Source organism: Theropithecus gelada, chromosome 13, assembly GCF_003255815.1.
Source record: "Theropithecus gelada isolate Dixy chromosome 13, Tgel_1.0, whole genome shotgun sequence".
Taxonomy (NCBI): domain Eukaryota; kingdom Metazoa; phylum Chordata; class Mammalia; order Primates; family Cercopithecidae; genus Theropithecus; species Theropithecus gelada.
In genome coordinates, this window is record NC_037681.1 from 3,859,277 (window position 1) to 3,882,160 (window position 22,884).

At 43.3% G+C, this 22,884-nt stretch overlaps 1 protein-coding gene across 1 annotated transcript in view; it reads right to left on the reverse strand.

Moving 5' to 3' along the window:
• Positions 1–15,091: 15,091 nt before the first annotated feature.
• Positions 15,092–22,884, reverse strand: part of LOC112605319 (ankyrin repeat domain-containing protein 36A-like) — a 141,036-nt gene continuing 133,243 nt past the window's right edge. Inside the window, exons 58-61 of the mRNA XM_025354985.1 lie at positions 20,490–20,639; positions 18,278–18,348; positions 16,213–17,939; positions 15,092–15,184 (exon numbers count right to left, since the gene is read on the reverse strand). Of these exons, the coding sequence (XP_025210770.1) occupies positions 17,780–17,939; positions 18,278–18,348; positions 20,490–20,639 (381 nt within the window). The 3' untranslated portion in view covers positions 15,092–15,184; positions 16,213–17,779. The remainder of the gene's footprint in view (positions 15,185–16,212; positions 17,940–18,277; positions 18,349–20,489; positions 20,640–22,884) is intronic.

Genomic DNA, 22,884 nt, shown 5'->3' on the forward strand with positions numbered 1-22,884 from the left:
AGGGAATCCTGGCCAAGTGTGGTGGCTCACGTCTATAATCTCAGTACTTTGGGAGACTGAGGCAGAAGAATCGCTTGAATCCGGGAGGCAGAGGTTGCAATGCGCTGAGATCATGCGACTGCACTCCAGCCTGGTGACAGAGTGAGACTTTGTCTCAAAATAAATAAATAGGCTTAGGATTGTCTTGACTATTCAGTCTCTTTTTTGGTTGCATATGAAATTTAAAGTAGTTTTTTTTTTTTTTTTTTAATTCTGTGAAGAATGTCAGTGGTAGTTTGATGTGAATAGCATTGAATCTATAAATTACTTCGGGTAGTATGGCTATTTTCAAGAGATTTGTTCTTCCTACGGATGTTTTTCCATTTGTTTGTGTCCTCTCTTATATTCTTGAGCAGTGGCTTGTAGTTCCCCTTGAAGAGGTCCTTCACACCCCTCGTTAGCAGTATTCCTAGGTATTTTACTCTCTTTCTAACAATTGCGAAAGGGAGATCATTCATGATTTGGCTTTCTTGTCTATTGTTGGTGTATAGGAATTGAAGAATATTGGCTATTGCTGGTGTATAAGAATGCTTGTGATTTTTGCACATTGATTTTGTATCCTCAGACTTTGCTGAACTTGCTTATCAGCTTAAGGAGTTTTTGGGCTGCGATGATGTGGTTTTCTAGATATAGAATCACATTGCCTGCAAACAGAGACAATTTGATTTTCTCTCCTATTTGAACTTTCTTTCTTTCTTTCTTTCTTTCTTTCTTTCTTTCTTTCTTTCTTTCTTTCTTTCTTTCTTTCTTTCTTTCTCTTCTTTTCTTTCTTTCTTTCTCTTCTTTTTTTTTTTTGGAAGGATTTTTCATACCTCTATCTCCTTCAGTTCCACTCTGATTTTAATCATTTATTTTCTCTTCTGCTAGCTTTTGGATTTGTTTGCTCTTGCTTCTCTAGTTCTTTTAGTTATGATGTTAGGGTGTCGATTTGAGATATTTCCAGCTTTATGATGTGGGCATTTAGTGCTATAAATTTGCCTCTTAACACTGCTTTAGTTGTCTCCCAGAGATTCTGGTACATTGTCTCTTTGTTCTCATTGGTTTCAAAGAACTTCTTGATTTCTGCCTTAACTTCATTATTTACCCAGAAGTCACTCAGGAGCAGGTTGTTCAATTTCCATGTAGTTGTGTGGTTTTGAGTTTCTTAATCTTGAGTTCTAATTTGATTGCACTGTGGTCTGAGAGACTGCCGTGATTTCAGTTCTTTGGCAATTGCTGAGGAGTGTTTTAATTCCAATTTTGTGATCAATTTTAGAGTCAATGTCATATGCCACTGAGAATAATATATAGTCTGCTGTTTTGTGGTGGAGAGTTCTGTAGATATCTATGAGATTCACTTGATCCAGAGTTGTGTTCAAGTCCTTTCTTGTTAATTTTGTGTCTAGATGATCCAATATTGACAATGGGGTGTTAATGTCTCCTGCTACTGTTGTGTGGGAGCCTGAGTCTCTTTGTAGGTCTCTAAGAACTTGTTTTATGAATCTGGGTTCTCCTGTACCAGGTGCATACATATTTAGGATAGTTAGCTCTTCTTGTTGATTCCTTTACCATTATGTGATGCTCTTCTTTGTCTTTTTTTATCTTTGTTGATTCAAAGTCTGTTTTGTCAGAAACTAGGACTGCAACCACTGCTTTTTTCTGCTTTCCATTTGCTTGGTAAATTTTCCTCCATCCCTTTGAACCTACGTGTGTCTTTGCACATGAGATAGGAACCTTGAATACAGCACACTTGAGTCTTGACTCTTCATATCCAATTTGCTGGTCTGTGTCTTTTAATTGGGGCATTTAGCCCATTGACACTTAAGGTTAATATTGTTATGTTTGAATTTGATCCTGTCACCATGATGCTAGCTGGTTATTTTGCTCACTAGTTGATGCAGTTTCTTCATAGTGTCATTGGTCTTTGTACTTCAGTACATTTTTGCAGTGGCTGGTACCAGTTTCTCCTTTCCATCTTTAGTGCTTCCTTCAGGAGGTTTTGCAAGGCAGGCCTGGTGGTGATAAATTCCCTCAGCATTTGCTTGTCTGGAAAGGATTTTTCCTTTACGTATGAAGGTTAGTTTGGCCAGATATGAAATTCTAGGTTGGAAATTCTTTTCTCTAAGAATGTTGACTATTGGATGCAACTCTCTTCTGGCTTGTAGGGTTTCTGCTGAGAGGCCCACTGTTAGTCTGATGGGCTTCCCTTTCTAGGTGACCTGCCCTTTGTCTCTGGCTGCCTTTAACATTTTTTCCTTCATTTTGATCTTGGAGAATCTGATGACTATGTGTCTTGAGGGTTGATCATCTTGTGGAGTATCTTACTGGAGTTCTCTGGATTTCCTGAATTTGAATGTTGGCCTGTCTTGCTAGGTTGGGGAAGTTCTCCTGGACGATATCTTGAAGTGTGTTTTCCCAACTTGGCTCCATTCTCCTTGTCTCTTTCAGGTAGTCCAATCAGTCACAGGTTTGGTCTTTTACATAGTACCACAGTTCTTTGAGGTTTTGTTCATTCCTTTTCATTCTTTTTTCTCTAATCTTGTCTGCCTGCCTTATTTTGGCAAGATAGTCTTCAAGCTCTGATATTCTTTCTTCTGCTTGAGTGACTCAGCTGCTGATACTTGTGTTTGCATCACAAAGTTCTCCTCATGTGCTTTACAGCTGACTCAGGTCATTTATGTTCCTCTATAAACTGGTTATTCTAGTTAGCATCTTCTGTAACCTTTTGTCATGGTTCTTAGCTCCTCTGCTGACAGAAGTAGTGTTCGGAAGGTGGATAATAACAAACTTCACAGAGCTAAAGGAGCATGTTCTAACCCAATGCATTGATTTTTCCACCCCCCTTCCAGTGATGCCAGTGATTTGTAGAATTGGCCTCTATGTATAATGCCATACTTATTGGACGTTTTGTTCCTTCCCTTTTATTCTTTTTTATTTTTGGCTGTCTTATTTTAGAGAACCAATCTTTAAGCTCTGGGATTCTTTCCAATGTGTTGGGTTAGAACATGCTCCTTTAGCTCAGTGAAGTTTGCTATTACCCACCTTCTGAAGCCTGCTTCTGTCAATTCATCCATCTCAGCCTCCACCCAGCACTGTGCCCTTACTGTAGAGGTGTTGTGATCATTTGGAGTAAATGAGCCACTCTGGCCTTTTGAGTTTTGAAGGGTTTTTCATTCCTTTCTCATCTTCATGAGTTTGTCTCATTTTGATCTTTGAGGCTGCTGACCTTTAGATGAGGCTTTTGTGGGGACTTTTTGGTTGATGTTGTTGGTGCTTTCTGTTTTCAACAGTCAGGTACCTCTTCTGTAGGGCTGCTGTGGTTTGCTGGGGATTCACTTCAGGCCCTATTTATCTGGGTCCTTCCCACACCTGGAGATGTCACTAGAGAAGGCTGGAGAACAGCAAAGATGGGATCCCATTCCTTCCTCTGTGATCTCTGTCCTTGAGGGGCACCCACCTGATGGCAGTAGAAATGCTCCTCTATAAGAGTCTGGTGACCCATTGGGGTGTCTCATCCAGCTGGGGGTCACAGGATCCAGGACCCACTTAATGAAACACTTTGGTTGTCCTTTTGTGAAGGGGGTATGCTGTGCTGGGAGAAATCCCACCCATCTGGGCTGCCTGGATTCCTCAGAGCGAGTAGGGGGAAAGAATAAGTCTTCTGGTTTGTGGAGACAACAGCCACCCTTCCCCCCAGAGGCTCAGACCTAGAGAGATCAGAGTTCTCTCCCTAATTCCCTGGCTGGAGTTGCTGGAGTTCCTACAGAGAGACCCCACCCAGTGAGGAAGGATGGGTCAGGGTCAGCCTAAAGAGGCAATCAGGCTTATGATCTGCCACGGCCAGCATGCTGCACTGTGGGGAATACTTCTTGAGATCAAGCCATCCAGTCTCCCTGGCATCAGCAAAGGAAAAACAGTGGCCTGGATCTGTAGAAATGGCTGCTGCCCTTCCTCCCCAGTTCAGTGTCTTAGGCAGCTAGCAGCTGTAGTGATGGCTGCTGTCCCTTCCTGGAGGAACTCAGTTTCCTCAGGCAGCAGGCAGCCACAGTGATGATGATGCCCCTCTCTTGGGAAGCTCAGTTTTATTAGGCAGCCAGAAGCCACAGTGATGACTGCTCCCCCTCCACCAGGGAACTCAAGAGGGTTTAGGCAGCAGGCAGCCCCAGTGATGATGACCACCCCTCCCCAACTTGGGAACTCGATAGTTTTAGGCAGACTCCAGCTGAGTGGCTCTTGAGAATCTGCATGGCTCTGTGGTTGGGACCCAAGGCCCTGGTGGCATGGTCTCATGAGTGGGATCTTCTGATCTGTGGATTGCAAAGATCCATGGAAAAAGCAGTTTCCCAGGATGGGTAGCATGCTCACTCACTGCCTCCCTTGGCTGGCTGAAGGTGAGGGCTCCCCTTGCCCCCTGTGGCTCCCAGGTGGGCCAATGCACCAGCCCGTCTTTCCTTGCTCTCTATGGGTCATGCCAACCACCTAGTCAGTCCTGATAGTAGAACCTGGATATTTCAGTTGCTGGTGCAGGATTTGCACACTGTTTTAGTTCTTCTCAGTGGGAGCCTTGAACTGCAGCTGCTTCTAGTTGGCTATCTTGTCCCTGCCCCCTTGTCTTTTTGGAAAATTATTGTTCATTTGACATCTGTTTTGTCTGAAATTAGGATTGCAACCTCTGCTTTTTTTCTGTTTTCTATTCGTCTGGTAGTTTTCTCCATCCCTTTATTTTGAGACTATGAGTGTCATTATGTGTGAGATGGGTCTCTTGAAGACGACATGCCATTGTGTGTGTGTGTGTCTCTCTCTCTCTCTCTTTTTTTTTTAAATCTAGCTTGCCACTCTGTTCCTTTTAAGTGGGGCATTTGCCCATTTACATTCAAGGTTAGTATTGATTTGTGTAGATTTGATCTTGTCATTGTGCTGTTGGCTGGTTATTATGTTGACTTGTTTTTGTGGTTGCTTTATAGTGTCGCTGGTCTGTGTGTTTAAGTATGTTTTTGTATTAGCGTGTAGTAGTCTTTCCTTTCTGTATCTAGTATCCCTTTCTAAAATCTCTTGTAAGGCAGATGTGGTGGTAATGAATTACCTCAGATTTTTCTTGTCTGTAAATGATCTCATTTCTCCTTCACTTAGGAAGCTTAGTTTAGCTGGATATGAAATTCTTGGTTGAAGATTTTCTTTAATAATGTTGAATATAGTCCTCCAATCTCTTCTGGCTTATAGGATTTCAGCTGACAGATCTGCTGTTAGCCTAATGGGGTTCCCTTTGTAGATGGCCTGCCCTTTCTCTCTGGCTGCCTTTAACATTCTTTCTCTCATTTTGACCTTGGAAAACCTGACCCTTATGTGTCTTGAGGATGGTCTTCTTGTGTAGAAGCTTGTAGGAGTTCTTTGTATTTCCTGAATTTGACTGTTGGCCTTTCTAGCAAGGTTAGTGAAGCTTTCATAGATGATATCCTGAAATATGTTTTCCAAGTTGTATGATTTCTCCACCTCCCTTTCAGAGATGCCAGTGATTTGTAGAATTGGCCTCTTTATATAATCCCATATCCTTGAAGGTTTTGTTCATTCTTTTTCATTTTTGTCCCTCTTATTTTAGAGAACCAATCTTCAAGTTCTGAAATTTGTTCCTCAGATTCATTTTTTCTGCATTAATACTTGTGATTGCATTTTGAAATTCTTGTATTGTGTTATTCGGCTCTTTCAGATCTGTTAGGTTCTAATTTATTATACCAGCTACTTTGTCCTTCAGCTCCTGTAACACTTTATTGTTGTTATTATTTTCCTTGGATTGGGTTTTACCATTCTTCTGAGTCTTGATGATTTTTGTTCCTATCCATATTCTGAGTTATATTTATGTAATTCCAGACAGTTCATCCAGGTTAAGAACTCTTGTTGGAGAACTGGTGTGGTTGTTTGAAGGACATATGACACTGAGGTCATTTGAGTTACTGGAGTTCTTGCATTGGTTTCTTCTCATCTCCACATATGGGTTTTCCTTTAATTGCAGTGTAGATTGAGTACAGTCAGTAAACTTATTTTTGTGTTTTCACCAGGCTGAGGCTTTGTGCAGGGTCTTTATTTGAAGCTGACTTCTCATTTCTGATTTCAGAGGGGAGCATATTAGTACAGTATTTTTGCCGTTAAAGCTTTGGGATGTGATCCAGTAGGTGGCACTTGGGCTTACTGATCAGTTGGTAGACTCTTGCTTGGTTATGTGTGGCTCCCCTGTTTTCTCACAGTTGCAGCCATTTTCCCTCTCAATGATATGAAAATGTGCTTCTCTTCCCCTTGACTACTGGCTGTAGATCATGGCTTGGCTCCTAGGCTGCCCACTGCAGCTCTGGGGCAATCTCAGTGTTTATATTTCTTCCCCAACTTAGAGGCAGAAGAGGAAGGGACATTAGTAGTGGTTGTGGCCAAGGGTCTTCTGTCTGTCTCCTCAGGGTTCCACTCCTGGAGAGATACAGGTCAGCAACTGTTCATTGCAATCAGCCCAGGATGGAGAATTTGTGCTGTGGGGGCCAATCCAGGGGTTCCCTGTCTTTTATGAGCAGTGGGGAGTGTGTAGAACCCATGGGAGATGGGCTGGCTTCCTCTCCTTGGGTCAACTAAAGCTTGTTGAAGGTGTAGAAAAGGGTGTTAGTTCTTTCATTAATCTGAGGGTAGCAAGGACTGTTCCACTGCAGAAGCAGTGGCAGAAAGGCTTTCAGTTGCCCCTGGAGGCTCTGTCCAGGCAGTGGTTGAGTTGCTACTGGCTCAACAGCTCTGGTACGGGGGTGGGTAGAGGTCCAGGCCTGCAAGACTTGCCTAGTGAGAAGATATAGGAATGGGAACCCAGGTAACAGTCTGGCCACTTTTCCACAGGGCTGCTGCAGTATGCCCAGGGCCCACTTCAGTCTCTAGTAGCCTCAGATTTTCCAGTACCTGAAGTTATCATCAGCGAAGGCTGTGAAACAGCAAAGATGGAAGCCTATCACTCCCTCTGGAAGCTTTGCCCTAGGGAGGTATGAATGAACCTGTTACTGGCCCAAACACACCTGTAGGAGGTGGCTGGAGACCCCAGTTGGGAGGCTTTGCCCAGTGAGGAGGAATGACATTGGGAGAGCACTTAAAAAGCAGTCTGGCCACATTTTTATAGAGCAGCTGTGCTATGCCGAGGGTCCACATCAGCCCCTGATCTCCTTGGACACTTCAAAGACTGAAGGTTGAAGTGGCTAAGTTGCAAAAACAGCAAAGATGGTGGCCTGCCCCTTCTCTCAGGAGCTCCGTCTCAGGGAGGTTCAGCACTGCTGCTGGTGGCTGGCTGGAATTCCAAGCCAGTTGCTCTTATCCTGTGAGGTGCTGTGGAAGTGGGGCCTGCAGGCTGTTGCTGCTCAGCTCCCTGGATTCAGCCTCTTCCCTAGGGATATGTACGAGGGTCTAACCTCCCACTTTGCCAGAGTTGCAGCTACTTTCGCAGGAAAGCCCAGGTACCTAAGGCTCCCAGGTGTCCATGTGTGCCTGAGTGGCTCCTGTGCCAAGACTCCACATAGCTCCGTCAGACTGATGGCCCTGGTAAAGCGGGTTCACGAGAAGATCTCCTGACCCAAGGGTTGCAAAGATCCATGGAAAAAGCATGGGTTTCCAGGGTCACACATTCACTCACTGCTTCCCTAGGTGAGGGAGTTTCCCCTGGCTCTGTGTTGCTCCCAGGTGGACTGTTGTTTTGCCTTTCTTTTCTTCATTCTCCTTGGGTCAAGTTGTTTCCCTAGTTAGTCCCAATGTGAGTACCTGGATGTTTCAGTTGAAAGTACAGTATTGACTCTCCCTTTGTGTTCCTCTCTGTGAGAGCCAAATACACTAGCTGCTTCAACTCAGCCACCTTGACCAGCCCACAGCCCTCTCACTGCTGTATTTTTATATATAACATTTACAACTCTATAAAGTACTTCATTATACTCATTTTACAGGTGAAGATATTTTAGGCAGATAAAGACTGAATAAGATCTAAGTCCTTACAAGATGCAAAATCTGGAATTGACAATGTACATAACTGCTACGTGTCTCAAACTTAAGACGTAATTAGGCATTTCTAAAGCTCCACGCTTTTTAAATGTTGAAATTTTTTTGAGTTTTAAAGAATTATTTACTTAAAAAATATGATTATGGGGATGTGTGGCCAAGATGGCTGACTAGAAGCAGCTACGGTGCATGGCTCTCATGGAGAGGAATGAAAGGGGTAAGTCAATACAGCACCTTCAACTGAAACAACCAGGTGCTTGCAATACCCACATAATCAAGGAAACAACTCCAGCCAGCCACAAGCAACAGTGTTTTATCCACCTGAGACAGAGTTCCTAGGGGACAGGGCAGGCCACCATCTTTGTTGTGTGGGCAACTTGGCCATTCCAGCCTGTGGGCTTTTGAGAGCCCAAACCAACTGAGGGCAGAAGGGATCCCCCACGCAACACAGCTGCTCTACCAAAATGTGGCCAGACTGCCTCTTTAAGTGGATCTCCAATCCATTCCTCCTCACTGGGCAGGACCTCCCAAATGGGGCCTGCAGCTACTCCTGCAGGTGCTCTCAGGCTGACGGAGATTTGAATTCTCCCTGGGATGAGTTCCCTGGAGGAGAAGGGAGCCGCCATCTTTGCTGTTTGGGTGACTCAGCTGTTCCAGTCTGTGGGCTTTGGAGAGTCCAAAGTGACTAGGGTGGAGGGAATCCCCAGAACAGCACAACTGCTCTACCAAATCATGGCAAAATTCTTTAACTAGATCACCGATCCGTTCCTCACTGGATGAGACCTCCTAAGTGGGGCTTCCACCCCTTAGTTCTAGAGCTGACAGAGATTTATATTCTCCCTTGGAGACAGTTGTCGAGGTCCTGCCAATTAAGAAGGAATGGGTCAGGAACCTGCTAAAAGAATCTGCCTGGCGAAGATTTTGTAGAGTACCTATGTTGTGCTGGGAGATCCCTTCGGCCCCTGGTAGGTATGGATTCTACACAGCCCTCAGGCTCAAGTGGCTAAGTTGTGCAAACAGCAAAGATGGCAGCTCATCTTTGGCCATCTCATCCCAAGAATTCAAATCTCTTTGGGCCCAAGAACACTAGCAGTAGTGACTGGAGGTCCCAGTGGTGTGATTCCTCACCGGACAGGACCTTGAGAACTCCATGCCAGGGAGAATTCAAATCTCTGGCAGCCTGAGGACACTGGGGGTGGTGGCTGGAGGCCCGAGTTGAAAGGACCCTCACTGGGCAGGAACTGGAGACTTCCATGCCAGGAAGAATTCAAATCTCTGTCAGCATGAGAACACAGGTGGGGGTGGCCGGAGGCCCCAGTTAGGAGAACCTTCACTGGGTGGGACCTTAAGAACTCCATGCCTGCAAGAATTCAAATCTCTGTCAACCACAAAACACCGGGGCCGGGGGTGGCTAGAGGCCCCAGTTAGGAGAACCCTCACTGGGCAGGACCTAAAGACCTCCATGCCAGAGATAATTCAAATCTTTGTCAACCCCAGAACACTGGCGGGGTGGTTGCAGGCCTTAGTTGAGAGGTCTCTCACTGGGCAGGACCTTGAGACCTCCACGCAAGGGAGAACTCAAATCTCTGTCAGCCTGAGAACATGGGTGGGGGTGGCTGGAGACCCCAGCTAAAAGGACCCTCATTGGGTGGGACTTTGAGAACTACATGCCAGGGAGAATTCAGACGTCTGTCAGCCTGAGAATACCAGTAGGGTTGGCTGGAGGCCCCGGTTGGGAGGTCCCTCACTGGACAGGACCTCGAGACTTCCATGCCAGGGAGAATTCAAATCTCTTGTCAGCCTCAGAACACTGGCGGGGATGGCTGCAGGCTCCCCGTTGGGAGGTCCCTCACTGGGCGGGACCCTGATACCTCCATGCCAGGGAGAATTCAAATCTCTGTCAGCCCCAGAACACCAGTGGGGTTGGCTGGAGACCCCAGCTAAAAGGACCCTCACTGGGCACGACCTTGAGAACTCCATGCCAGGGAGAATTCAAATCTCTGTCAGCCTGAGAACACTGGGGGTGGGGGCGGGTTGGCTGGAAGCCCAAGTTGAAAAGACCCTCACCGGGGGCAGGAACTGGAGACCTCCATGCCAGGAAGAATTCAAATCTCCCTCAACATGAGAACACAGGTGGGGGTGGCCAGAGGCCCCAGTTAGGAGAACCTTTACTGGGTGGGACTCCAAGAACGCCATGCCTGGGAGAATTCAAATCTCCATCAGTCCGAGAACACTGGCGGGGGTGGCTGGAGGCCCTGGTTGGGAGGTTCCTCACTGGGCAAAACCCCGAGATCTCCATGCCAGGGAGAATTCAAATCTCTGTCAGCCTGAGAACACCAGTTGGGGTGACTAGAGGCCCCAGCTAAAAGGACTCTCATTGGGCAGGACCTTGAGAACTACATGCCAGGGAGAATTCAGATCTCTGTCAGCCCGAGAACATGGGTGGGGGTAGCTGGAGGCCACAGGTGAGAGATCCCTCACTGGGCAGGACCTCAAGACCTCCATTTCAGGGAGAATTCAAATCTCTGTCAGCCCCAGAACACTAGTGAGGGTGGCTGAAGGCCAAGGTCTTTCACTGGGCGGGACCCCGAGACCTCCATGCCAGGGAGAATTCAAATCTCTGTCAGCCCGAGAACACTGNGTTCTCGGGCTGACAGAGATTTGAATTCTCCCTGGCATGGAGGTCTCAAGGTCCTGCTCAGTGAGGGACCTCCCTACTGGGACCTCCAGCCACCCTCGCCGGTGTTCTGGGGCTGACAGAGACTTGAATTATCTTTGGGATGCAGTTCTTGAGGTCCCTTCTAGTGAGGGACCTCCCAACTGGGGCCTCCAGCCACCCCTACTAGTGTTCTCGGGCTGACAGAGATTTGAGTTCTCCCTGGCATGGAGGCCTGGAGGTCCAGCCCAATGAGGGTCCTTTCAGCTGGGGCCTCCAGCCACCCATACTGGTGTTCTCAGGCTGACAGAGATTTGAATTCCTGGAATGAGTTCCCATGGGCAGGAGCAAGGAGCCATCTTTGCTGTTTGTGCAACTTAGTTGTTACAGCCGGCAGGCTTTGGAGAATCCATACCTACCAGGGGCAAAAGGGATCCATCAGCACAGCACAGCTACTCTACAAAATCTTGGAAGGCAGATTCTTTTACCAGGTTCCTGCCCATTACTCCTTACTGGGCAGGACCTCGACAACTTCTTCCCAGGGAAAATTTAAATCTCTGTCAGCTTGAGAACACAGGTAAGGTGGTGGAGGCCCCAGGTGGGAGGTTCTACCCCGTAAGGAGGAAAGAATCAGGGATCTGCTTAAAGAATCTGCCTGGCCACTATTTGGTAGAGCAGTTGTGCTGTGCTGGGGGATCTCTTCTGCCCCCAGTCGGTTTGGACTCTCCAAAGTTGGCCCCACCCTCTCCCCCAGGCCCCAGTTGGAAGGATTCCCACTGGACAGGAACTCCAGAACTCCTTCCCAGGGAGAATGCAAATTTCTGTCAGCCCGAGACACCGGCGGGGTGTCTGGTTGGGAGGAACAGATTGGGAATCCCCTTAAAGAATCTGTCTGGGGCCGGTCACGGTGGCTTACGCTTGTAATCCCAACACTTTGGGAGGCACAGCAGGCCGGATTACTTGAGGTCAGGAGTTCCAGACCAGCCTGGCCAATATGGTGAAACCCCATCTCTACTAAAAATACAAAAAATTAGCTGTGCGTGGTGATGGGCACACGTAGTCCCAGATATTTCGGAGGCTGAGGCAGGAGAATTGCTTGAACCCAGGATGTGAAAGGTGTGGTAAGCCGAGATCATGCCACTGTACTCCAGCCTGGGTGACAGAGCAAGACTTCTCAAAAAAAAAAAAAAAAAAAAAAAGAATCTGGGCACATTTTGGTAGAGCAGCTGTGCTGTGCCAGGGATCCCTTCTACCTCATCAGTTTGCACTGTCCAAAGCCCACAGGCTGGAATGGCTGTGTCGCCCAAACAGCAAAGATGGTGGCCAGCTCCTCCCCCGGGAAACTCATCCCAGGGAGCGCCAGCATCCTTGGCACAAGTTGGCAAGTATTGGCTGAAATGACAGGTGCCCTTGGGAAATTTGAAAGGGTTATCCACGTACGGTTGCTGATTATTTTTACAATTTTCCCGAGATGTCTTTATCGTTCTCTGACTCTCCTGTCTATGGTCAGACATTTGGCTCTCAGAGGTGACTTTCTGGCTGAAGAATGTGGATTCTTCACTGTCTTGTGCTTAGAGGGGGCTCTGTAATCCCAGAAATGTCCATATCTGATGAAAGAAAGCAAAGAAGAATGAAGCAAAAAGAGATACATATCATATTCATAAGAAGATTCAATGCTATTAAGATGTCAGTTCTTTCCAATGTATAGATTCAATGCAATTAAAAATCTAAGTGAAAATGTTTATATGGAGAGGCAAAAGACCTTGAATAGCTAACACCATATTGAAGGAGAAGAACAAACTTGGAAGACAGACACTACTCAATTTCAAGGCTGACTGTGAGGCTACAGTAATGGAGACAGTGTGGTATCAGTGAAAGAACAAATGGATAAAATGAGATAGAGAGTTCAGAAATAGAAACACATTAATGCATTCAATTAATTTTTGTCAAAAAAGTAAAGGTATTATGATGATGAAACAGTTTTTTCAGGAAGGGCTTCTGGAATACCTGGATATCCACATGCAAAAAATAAATAAATAAATCACAGACCTTACACCCCCAACAAAATTAACTCAAAATGGATCATCAACATAAATATACAAAAACCCATAAAATTTATAGAAGATAATATAGAAGAAAATACAGATTATCTTGGGTTTAATGATGACCTTTAGAAAAAACACCAAAGTTGAAGTCAATAGAAGAAAGAATTGATAAGTTGGACTTGATGAAAATGTAACATTTTTACACCATTAGAGACACTGAAAGAAAAGAAAAACCACAGATGGAAAAAATATTTGCCAAAACATATCTGATTAAGAACTATTATTCAAAACATATTAGTATTCTTAAAGCTGATCAGTAAAAGACATGAGCTAAAGACCTTAACAAGTACCTCACCAAGTAAATTATACAAATGGAAAATAAACATATGTAATGAGGCTACATACAATATTTCCTCAGAGAAATGCAACCATGAGATGCCACTGCACACGTATTAGAATAACCAAAATCTAGAATGACTGACAACATCAAGTGCTGGCAAGGATCTGGAACAAAAGGCAACTTCATTCATTGCTTGTGGGAATGCAAAATGGTGCAGCCACTTCTTGAAATTTGTATTTTATGTGCCTCAACAGCATGGCCTTCACTGTTCACATTCCTATTATCATTTTGGTCAATCACTTAACCAAGGTCTAATAAGTTCCACAAATTTCCTCATCTTCCTGTCTTCTTTGCCTATTACCCAGTTCCAAAGCAAATTCTGCATTATCAGGTATTTTTAAAGCAAAACCCCACTCCTTGTTGCTAATTTCTGTTAGCAACACAGAATAACACAGAAAAGAGCAACACAGAAAAACACAAATTTTTGTGTTGCTATAAAAAAATACCTGAGACTGGGTAATTTATAAGGAACAGAGGTTTGTTTGCCTTACAGTTTTGCAGGCTGTAGAAGCATGGCAGTGGCATCCACACAGTTTCTGGTCAGGGACCCAGAAGGCTTTTACTTGTGGCTAAAGGTGAAGAGACAACAGGTATGTCACACATGGCTAGAGAGGTAGGAAGAGAGGGGAGGGGTGCCACACTGTTTTAAATAACCATCTTTCATGTAATACAGTGTGAACTCACTCATTAGTGAAAACAGGGCAAAAAGCTATTCAGGAGAGATCAACCACCATGACCCAAACACCTCCCACTAGGTCCCACCTCCAACATCGGGGATCAAATCTTGACACAGTATTTGGAGGGTACAAGTTTGCAAACAATATCACTCTCTTTTTGTCTTTGACTTTGGACAATTTCATTATAGTGTATCTTGTTGTGAGTCCCTGGATTCACCTTATTTGGTTTCCTTTGGGCTTTCTGGACCAGGCTTTCTGTTTTCTTCCCCATGCTTGATAAGTATGTCATTATTCCTTTAAATATTTTTCTGTTCCTTTCTTCTTCTCTTCTCCTTCAGGCATGCCGATAATGTGAGAGTGGTCCTGCTTGACGGTGTCCCATAACTCTCTAAAGTTGTCTTCCTCCTTTTTGCATTATCTTTTTTTTTTTCTGATCCTCAGATTAGATCATTTTCAGTGACCAGTCTTAAAGCTCACTGATAGATTCTGTCAATGAACACCTCTATTAAATTTTTTTCAGTTCAGTTACAGTACACTTTAGATCTATGATTTGTTTGACATTATTGTATAACGTTTTTCCTTTTCTTGACGTTCTCAGCTTGTTCTTGCAAAGCTATCTTGACCTCAGTGATTATTGTTACGACCACTATTTGGAAATATCTATCAGATAAATTACATATCTGCACTTCACTCAGGTGCTGGAGATTTATCTTGTTTTCTTACTTTGAATGTATTTCCTTGTTTCTTCATTTTTCCTTGACTCTCTCTGTTGGCTCCTGTGCATTTGATAAGACTGGCCTCATGTAGGAAAAGGATCTCACCAAACTTTCCAGCCAGAGATCTTCAGGTACCTCTCAAATCCCTGTGTGCTATGGTGTTGTCTTTGTTTTTTGTGGCTCCCTGGAACTTAGGATGTGCCATGCCTTGCCGGTAACCAAAAATTGGTTAAGGTAGGAGCCAGACAATCCAGATGTAGTTAAAAAGTTAGAAGGCTGGATGAGTGTTTCAATTCTTTCTAACTACATGATGAAGATTAGTATGGACATTTATCTCCCACTCTCTCTCCATTAAGCTTGGTAGAGGATCTGTGACAAACACACGTATGCACACTCTGGATGCAGCCTCTGATCCTGAGGAGATAGCTTCTGAATGTGGGCCCATTGTTTGCTTACATCTTTGTTTTCTGTGGTCTAAACACACTCAAAAATACAAAATCCTGTCGACTCCTAGAGCAAAGTTGTCAAGAAAACAGTTCCTTGGGCACTAACTATAGAGGCTGTGGAATTTGATGCATGATCCAAAAATATTTTCATTTAATAAACATCTTTGCATGTCACACATTTAATGGGAAACAAAATATGTTAACAGTCTAGTAATACAATTTTATCTTTTAGATTTTGTTTTGTCAGCACGTATTCTTTTTGTTTTGTTTTGCATTTGAGATGGAGTCACTCTGTCGCTCAGGCTAGAGTGCAGTGGCACGATCTTGGCTCACTGAAACCTCTGCCTCCCAGTTTCAAGTGATTCTCCCACCTCAGCCTCCTGAGTAGCTGAGACTATAGGCATGCACCACCACTCCCGGCTAATTTTTGTATTTTTAGTAGAGACAGGGTTCCACCATATTGTCCAGGCTGGTCTTGAACTCCTGGCCTCAAGTGATCCATCCGCTCTGGCCTCCCAAAGTGCTGAGAAAACAGGCATAAGCCACTGCAGCCAGCCAGCACATATTCTTGTTATGCTTTTAAAACTAGTTATTGATTTAGAGTTTACTCATTGGTAGATTCTAGTGCAGAAGCTATAGAGCAGCAGTCCCCAACTTTTTTGGCACCAGGCACCAGTTTTGTGAAAGATAATTTTTCCATAGATGGGGGTTTGGGGGATGGTTTCAGGATGATGATTCAAGCATATGATATCTATTGTGCACTTTATTTCTATTATTACTACATTGTAATACATAATGAAATAATTACACGACTCATCATAATGTAGAATCAATGGGAGTCCTGAGCTTGTTTTTCTGCAACTAGATGGTCCCATCTTGAAGAGACAGGAGACGATGACATACCATCAGGCATTAGCGTCTCATAAGGAGCATGTGACCTAGATCCCTTGAATGTGCAATTCACAATAGGGTTTTCACTCCTATGAGAATCTAATGCCTTTGCTGATCTGACAGGAGGCAGAACTCAGGTGGTAATGTGAGCCACAGGGAGTGGCTGGAAATACAGATGCAGCTTCACTCGCTTGCCTGCCACTCACCTCCTGCCGTGTAGCCTGGTTCCTAACAGGTCATGGACCTGTCCGTGGCCTGGGGGTTGGGGACCCCTGCTATAGAGGATCCGGATTTAAATTCAGAAGAAGTCAGAATGAAAAAGAAAGAATTATATTCCTTAGCTAAATGATTTCACAGTTAACTAAGAGAAAGTCAGTATGAGTTGAAACGTTTATCAGTGTTAATAAGAATGAAAAATAAGTACAATATGCAATTACTATTAAATGTAATTTGCCCATAGTTGCACACTGAATTCATTATCATGGCAGTTAAGTATCAGAGCTTCTGCATTTCTCACTCTTCATTTGTGTATTCAGCAACCATGTGCTAAGGTACTAGGACAAGCACTGGAATTATAAGATAAAGATGATACGGTCCACCCCTCAACAACTGTATGCTATAATCTGAAAAAACAAACAGGCAATTCCCATACAGAGTCATACATACAATGACAGGCATAAGACAGCACTTACTGGAAAACACAGAAGGGATACTAGCCCAGGTTTGTGTCAGTATTGTAGGCTTTTTGGTGGAGACAATTCATAGGTTAATATCTGAAGGAGAAGGAAAACACATGGAGAATAGAGGGAAGAAGTAAATGCAAAGAGCTGGAGGTGAGGATGATCACTGTGGAACTCCATGTAGTCTAGTTTGGCTGGATGCTAGAACAAAGGGGCAGAGTGGGGTAAGTGGTGAAATATAAGGCTGAATAACTTGACAAGAACCACACTGATGTGGGAGTTTTGATTCCATGCTAAGGAATTTTCAACTTTTCCCAGGGGCAAAAGTAAACCAATAACAAAGTCAATGACTGGAGATTTAAAATGTCACTGGTCAAGTGACTGCTTGTGACCTGTAATTGCTTAACTAATTATTATCAACGAGTGTGGGGTCTGTTTGCCTTAAATCACTACCTTAAACCTTGAGAAGTTGATGATGCCTTTGTTTTCTGAGAACAGTTTCAGTGAGCAGGCTGACAGTTCTATAGGGGTGGCAGAAGAAAAGTGTAGGGCCAGAAAAAAAGGGATACACAGACTTCTCACGATTTTTTTAAAGCTATGGAACATGACGAATTAATAAGGCATAAGTATACTCTTCACTGTGAATGTTTATGTTTTCACATCTTTCACTGGATATGTGTAAGAAAAAATATTTAATGTAGCATTTATTAACCAAGCAATTGAGAGGAATACCATTTATTTCAGAAATCAATGATTTGAATTTAATTCATAAATTTTGGCAACATACCTTCATCTACTTCCTGAACACAGGCAGCATCTGAAATAAATCAAATATTACTTATAATGTTTCAGTCAAACAAGGGACATTATCATGTAAACCCACTGTAAGTCATGGAGCATCTGTCCTGTAGATTGATCATCCCTAATCTAAAAATCTGAAATCCAAAATGCTCTACAATCTGAAACTCTCTGAGCACGGACATGACGCCACAACTGCAGCATTCCACACCTGACCTCATGTGACAGGCTGCGGTGAAAACAGTAAAAACTTTGTTACCTGCAAAAAATTACTGTAGAACATCATAGAGGATTACCTTCAGGCTATGTGCATAACTTATATATGAAACATAAACGAATTTCATGTTTAGACTCAGGTACCACCCCCAAGGTATTTCATTAGGTATACACAAATATTCCAAAATCTGAAAAAAATCTACTTCTGGTCCCAAGCATTTTGGACAAGGGATATTTAACCCGTCCTACTGGAAAAATAAAATTCCTTTTCAGTATGACAGAAATTAAGAGATTGGCTTACCAAACTTGAACGCTGCAGGATTTTCTCAAGCCGCTCAATTTGGTCATCCTGTTTTTTAATAGTTTTTCTCATCATGGCATTTTCTACTTCAAGCCTAAAATGTGCATTTTAAAATAATTACTCTCACACATAAATTTTTTAACATCATGTAAATTCTACATAAACTTCTGAAGGTATAATTACACAAATTCTTAGCAATTGTAAAAGTAGATGATTGGGCTACTGTGTCATTTTTCTACCTGCGTTTTGTTGATAATATGAAAAATTTAGGAATAATATAGAAAAATGATGTATTTCAACATAGCTTACAAATGAAACTTCTTTGGCTTCACAAAGGCATACTTATTATCATAACTGATACAATTTTCATACTACAGTGCTCTTTTGCTTTATAAATACTCAAGTTATTTTGTGTGCTGCTTCAAATTTTACTTGTGTACATGGCCTTCCGTCTCCTTAGTACATCTTATAGTAGCTATAAGTTGATCCCGTGTTTCTTGAAACTAAAACAAAGAATTAAAAAAAAATTACATTTGGAAATGATCTAAATGTCCATTAGTAGATGAATGAACCAACAAAATACATATAAAATGTTTTTAGACTATTAAGATCTTTTTAAAAAGATCATAATCTAGTAGAAACCATCCCATTACCTGTTTTTTGTAATTAATTTGAGTGGGACACTGCTACACCCCTTCAATCTGCATACTGTTTACGGCTACTTTTGTGCTATAATGGCAGGGCTGAGTTACTGCAACAAGGATCTTATGGCTCACAAAGCCTTAAAAAATACTATCTGGCCCTTTACAGAAAAGTTCACTGACCCCTGCTCTAGGACTAAAACACAACATTCTTCTTGCTTTTGAATTACATTTTATCAGATAAACACTCAAACTTACAAACTGGTAAAATGTGGAAAGATAAAGGATTACCTCATGCTAAGCATTTATATTTTGAATTCTAAACGCTACCACATCAACTATAATTTTATTTTTTGTATGTATGCATTTAGTTTTATTATAGCAAAGCAACTTGCACATTTTTTAATATTTAAAACTAAATAAGCATCATCTTTCCTTTCTAGGGAAACAAGAAGAAAATTTAAAAATAAGCAGAAACAGGGAAGGGCCTGGTGGCTCATGCCTGTAATCCCAGCACTTTGGGAGGCCGAGGCTGGCGGATCACGAGGTCAGGAGATCAAGACCATCCTGGCTAACACGGTGAAACCGCCTCTCTACTAAAAATACAAAAAATTAGCTGGGCACGGTGGTGGGCACCTGTAGTCCCAGCTACTTGGGAGGCTTAGGCAGGAGAATGGCGTGAACCCAGAAGGCAGAGCTTGCGGTGAGCCGAGATCACGCCACTGTACTCCAGCCTGGGCAACAGAGCGAGACTCCGTCTCAAAAAAAAAAAAAAAAAAGGCAGGAACAAAATTAAAATCAACAAAGTCAGTTCCAAATAAGATCCTACAGGATCTTATTGACTCTCCCACCGAATAGCAGGACTCAAGTCATCATTAGGAGAGAAGTAATTTAAAAGCGTCATCTTAAACTGCAAGGATGCCCATTAAACATGCCAAAGGAGAAGCCTTGTTGTCTAAATGCCCACTCAACCAACCCAAACATCTCAAACCCATCCTTTGCTGACCTTCTATAACCCCCTTTTTAGTTTACCTTTTTCTATAAACAAGAGAAAATAGATACATGTTGGCAAATGCCAACTGTCCATATTCATATAGAGACAGAGTGTGCTCTCTGAGCCCAATACAAAGAGAGAGTAAGGACTTTCATCAAAATCAAAATTGATTTAGTAGAATGGCCTTTCTGAACAAGTTAACCTGAAATCTATGAAATAAGTATACACAGGTTCTTTATTCATTCAGAAAAGTAGAGATTAAAAATAAGATAATTTTCTGAAACATTCCATTAGACATTATCCTCTGAATTAATCTGGCTTGCCTCACCATGCCAATAGAGAAATCACTAAAAACAGACTGTTTAACAGGGGAAAAAAAAACCTCTCTGAACTTCTGTGAGAAATGATGCATAATTCTCAACTTTCCTAAGGTTAAATATTTAAGAAAAAAAAATATGTATAAAAAATGGCAGAATGAAAGCCAGAGATTAAGATACAGGTGCAGGCCGGGCGCGGTGGCTCACGCCTGTAATCCCAGCACTCTAGGAGGCCGAGGCGGGCGGATCACCAGGTCAGGAGATCGAGACCATCCTGGCTAACAGGGTGAAACCCCGTCTCTACCGAAAATACAAAAAAAAAAACTAGCCCGGCGTGGTGGTGGGTGCCTGTAGTCCCAGATACTCTGGTGGCTGAGGCAGGAGAATGGCGTGAACCCAGGAGGCGGAGCTTGCAGTGAGCCAAGATTGCGCCACTGCACTCCAGCCTGGGCAACAGAGCGAGACTCCGTCTCAAAAAAAAAAAAAAAAGATACAGGTGCATTATAAAGATAATAACATTTAAAAATAATTAATGAAAATACAAAAGAAAGCATGCACTATAAAATTTTAATAAAATTAATTATAATAAAAATACAAAAGAAAGCCATCCACTAAAATTAGTACCCCGACACTTTATATTAGTTAACCAGCTCCAGATTAACAGTTGTTGGCGTGCAAAGTTTCATACATACTTGACTTATCCGGTCTAATTTCTTCCTTGAATCCTGCATCTCATTTTCTAAATGGACGCGGTGACGCGATGAAGCATCCAGCAAAGCTTTTGTTGATGATTGTTTGTTTAAGACATCATTTCGTTTCTGCTGAAGTTGTCTCACAACTACCTGATAAGATATTATTTTTGTTACTAATTTTACAAATCATCTTATTATTAAACCATTAATAATATTTAACTCTGAAGTATACACTTTGAAAAATATCACCACACAGACCGATTCACCTTCTTTTCCTCGTGTGTACTCATTCCTGTGTATTACTGAATCCAGTTGAGGATACAGAAGGTGTTATCTTCCTGCCAAATTGGTATTGTTATTCACACAACATATTCAGTCCACTAGTCATTCCTCCCCTGATGAATTTGCAATGCTTAAAAACCTTCTGAAGTCTCAAAAAGAAATGAGTATGTGGGTGAGACTGATGGTAGTAACTTATACATTGTGGAATGATTTCCCTCTTTTTTTAAATTAGAAACTCAAATCAACCTCAGAGTTCTTCACATTAAATCATCTGCTTAAATCCTTCCAATAGATTTCTATCTCAGAAAAAAAGTAAAATTCCAGTGGCCTCAGATGCTCTAAGTAACCCGCCCTCCACCTCCTGCCCTGACTCAGCTGCTACTCTTTCCTCCCTACTCACTCCATTCCTACTCTATGTGAATCCTGACACTCCTCATCAGTCTGAAATCCTCCTCAGTCTGAAAATGGGGATCCAGTGTCAAACTAATAAATCGCAGATAGCTATGCCTCTCTTTGTCCTGGACAAAGTTATATCCAAATGATAGTAATTGAGCCTTGAAATAAAAATTATGAGCAAATTTTTTCTTTAAAAACTGAAAGTAAGGCGGGGGCAGAGCAAGATGGCTGAATAGGAACAGCTCCAGTCTCTAGCTCCCAGCACCAGCGACACAGAAGACAGGTGATTTCCGCATTATCAACTGAGGTACTGGGTTCATCTCACTGGGGAGTGCCAGACAATCGGTGCTGGTCAGCTGTTGCAACTCGACCAGCCAGAGCTGAAGCAGGGCGAGGCATCGCCTCACCTGGGAAGCGCAAGGGGGAAGGGAATCCCTTTTCCTAGCCAGTGGAACTGAGACACACAACACCTGGAAAATTGGGTAACTCCCACCCCAATACTGCGCTTTAAGCAAACGGGCACACCAGGAGATTATATCCCACACCTGGCGGGGAGGGTCCCATGCCCACGGAGCCTTCCTCATTGCTAGCACACCAGTCTGCGATCTAACCGCAAGTCAGCAGCGAGGCTGGGGGAGGGGCGCCCGCCATTGCTGAGGCTTAAGTAGGTAAACAAAGCCCTGGGAAGATCAAACTGGGTGGAGCTCACAACAGCTCAAGGAGGCCTGCCAGTCTCTGTAGACTCCACCTCTGGGGACAGGGCAGAGCTAAACAATAACAACAACAACAACAAAAAAAAAAGCAGCAGAAACCTCTGCAGATGCAAGCGACTCTGTCTGACAGCTTTGAAGAGAGCAGTGGATCTCCCAACACAGAGGTTGAGATCTGAGACCGGACAGACTGCCTGCTCAAGTGGGTCCCTGACCCCTGAGTAGTCTAACTGGGAGACATCCTCCACTAGGGGCAGACCGACACCCCACACCTCACACGGTGGAGTACATCCCTGAGAGAAAGCTTCCAAAGCAAGAATCAGACAGGTACACTCACTGTTCAGCAGTATTCTATCTTCTGCAGCCTCTGCTGCTGACACCCAGGCAAACAGGGTCTGGAGTGGACCTCAAGCAATCTCCAACAGACCTACAGCTGAGGGTCCTGACTGTTAGAAGGAAAACTATCAAAGAGGAAGGACACTCACACCAAAACCCCATCAGTACATCACCATCATCAAAGACCAGAGGCAGATAAAACCACAAAGATGGGGAAAAAGCAGGGCAGAAAAGCTGGAAATTCAAAAAATAAGAGCGCATCTCCCCCTCCAAAGGAACGCAGCTCATCGCAAGCAATGGATCAAAGCTGGACGGAGAATGACTTTGACGAGATGAGAGAAGAAGGCTTCAGTCCATTAAACTTCTCAGAGCTAAAGGAGGAATTACATACCCAGTGCAAAGAAACTAAAAATCTTGAAAAAAGAGTGGAAGAATTGATAACCAGAATAATTAATGCAGAGAAGGCCATAAACGAATGGACAGTGATGAAAACCATGACACGAGAAATACATGACAAATGCACAAGCTTCAGTAACCGACTTGATCAACTGGAAGAAAGAGTATCAGCGATTGAGGATCAAATGAATGAAATGAAGCGAGAAGAGAAATCTAAAGAAAAAAGAAGAAAAAGAAATGAACAAAGCCTGCAAGAAGTATGGGATTATGTAAAA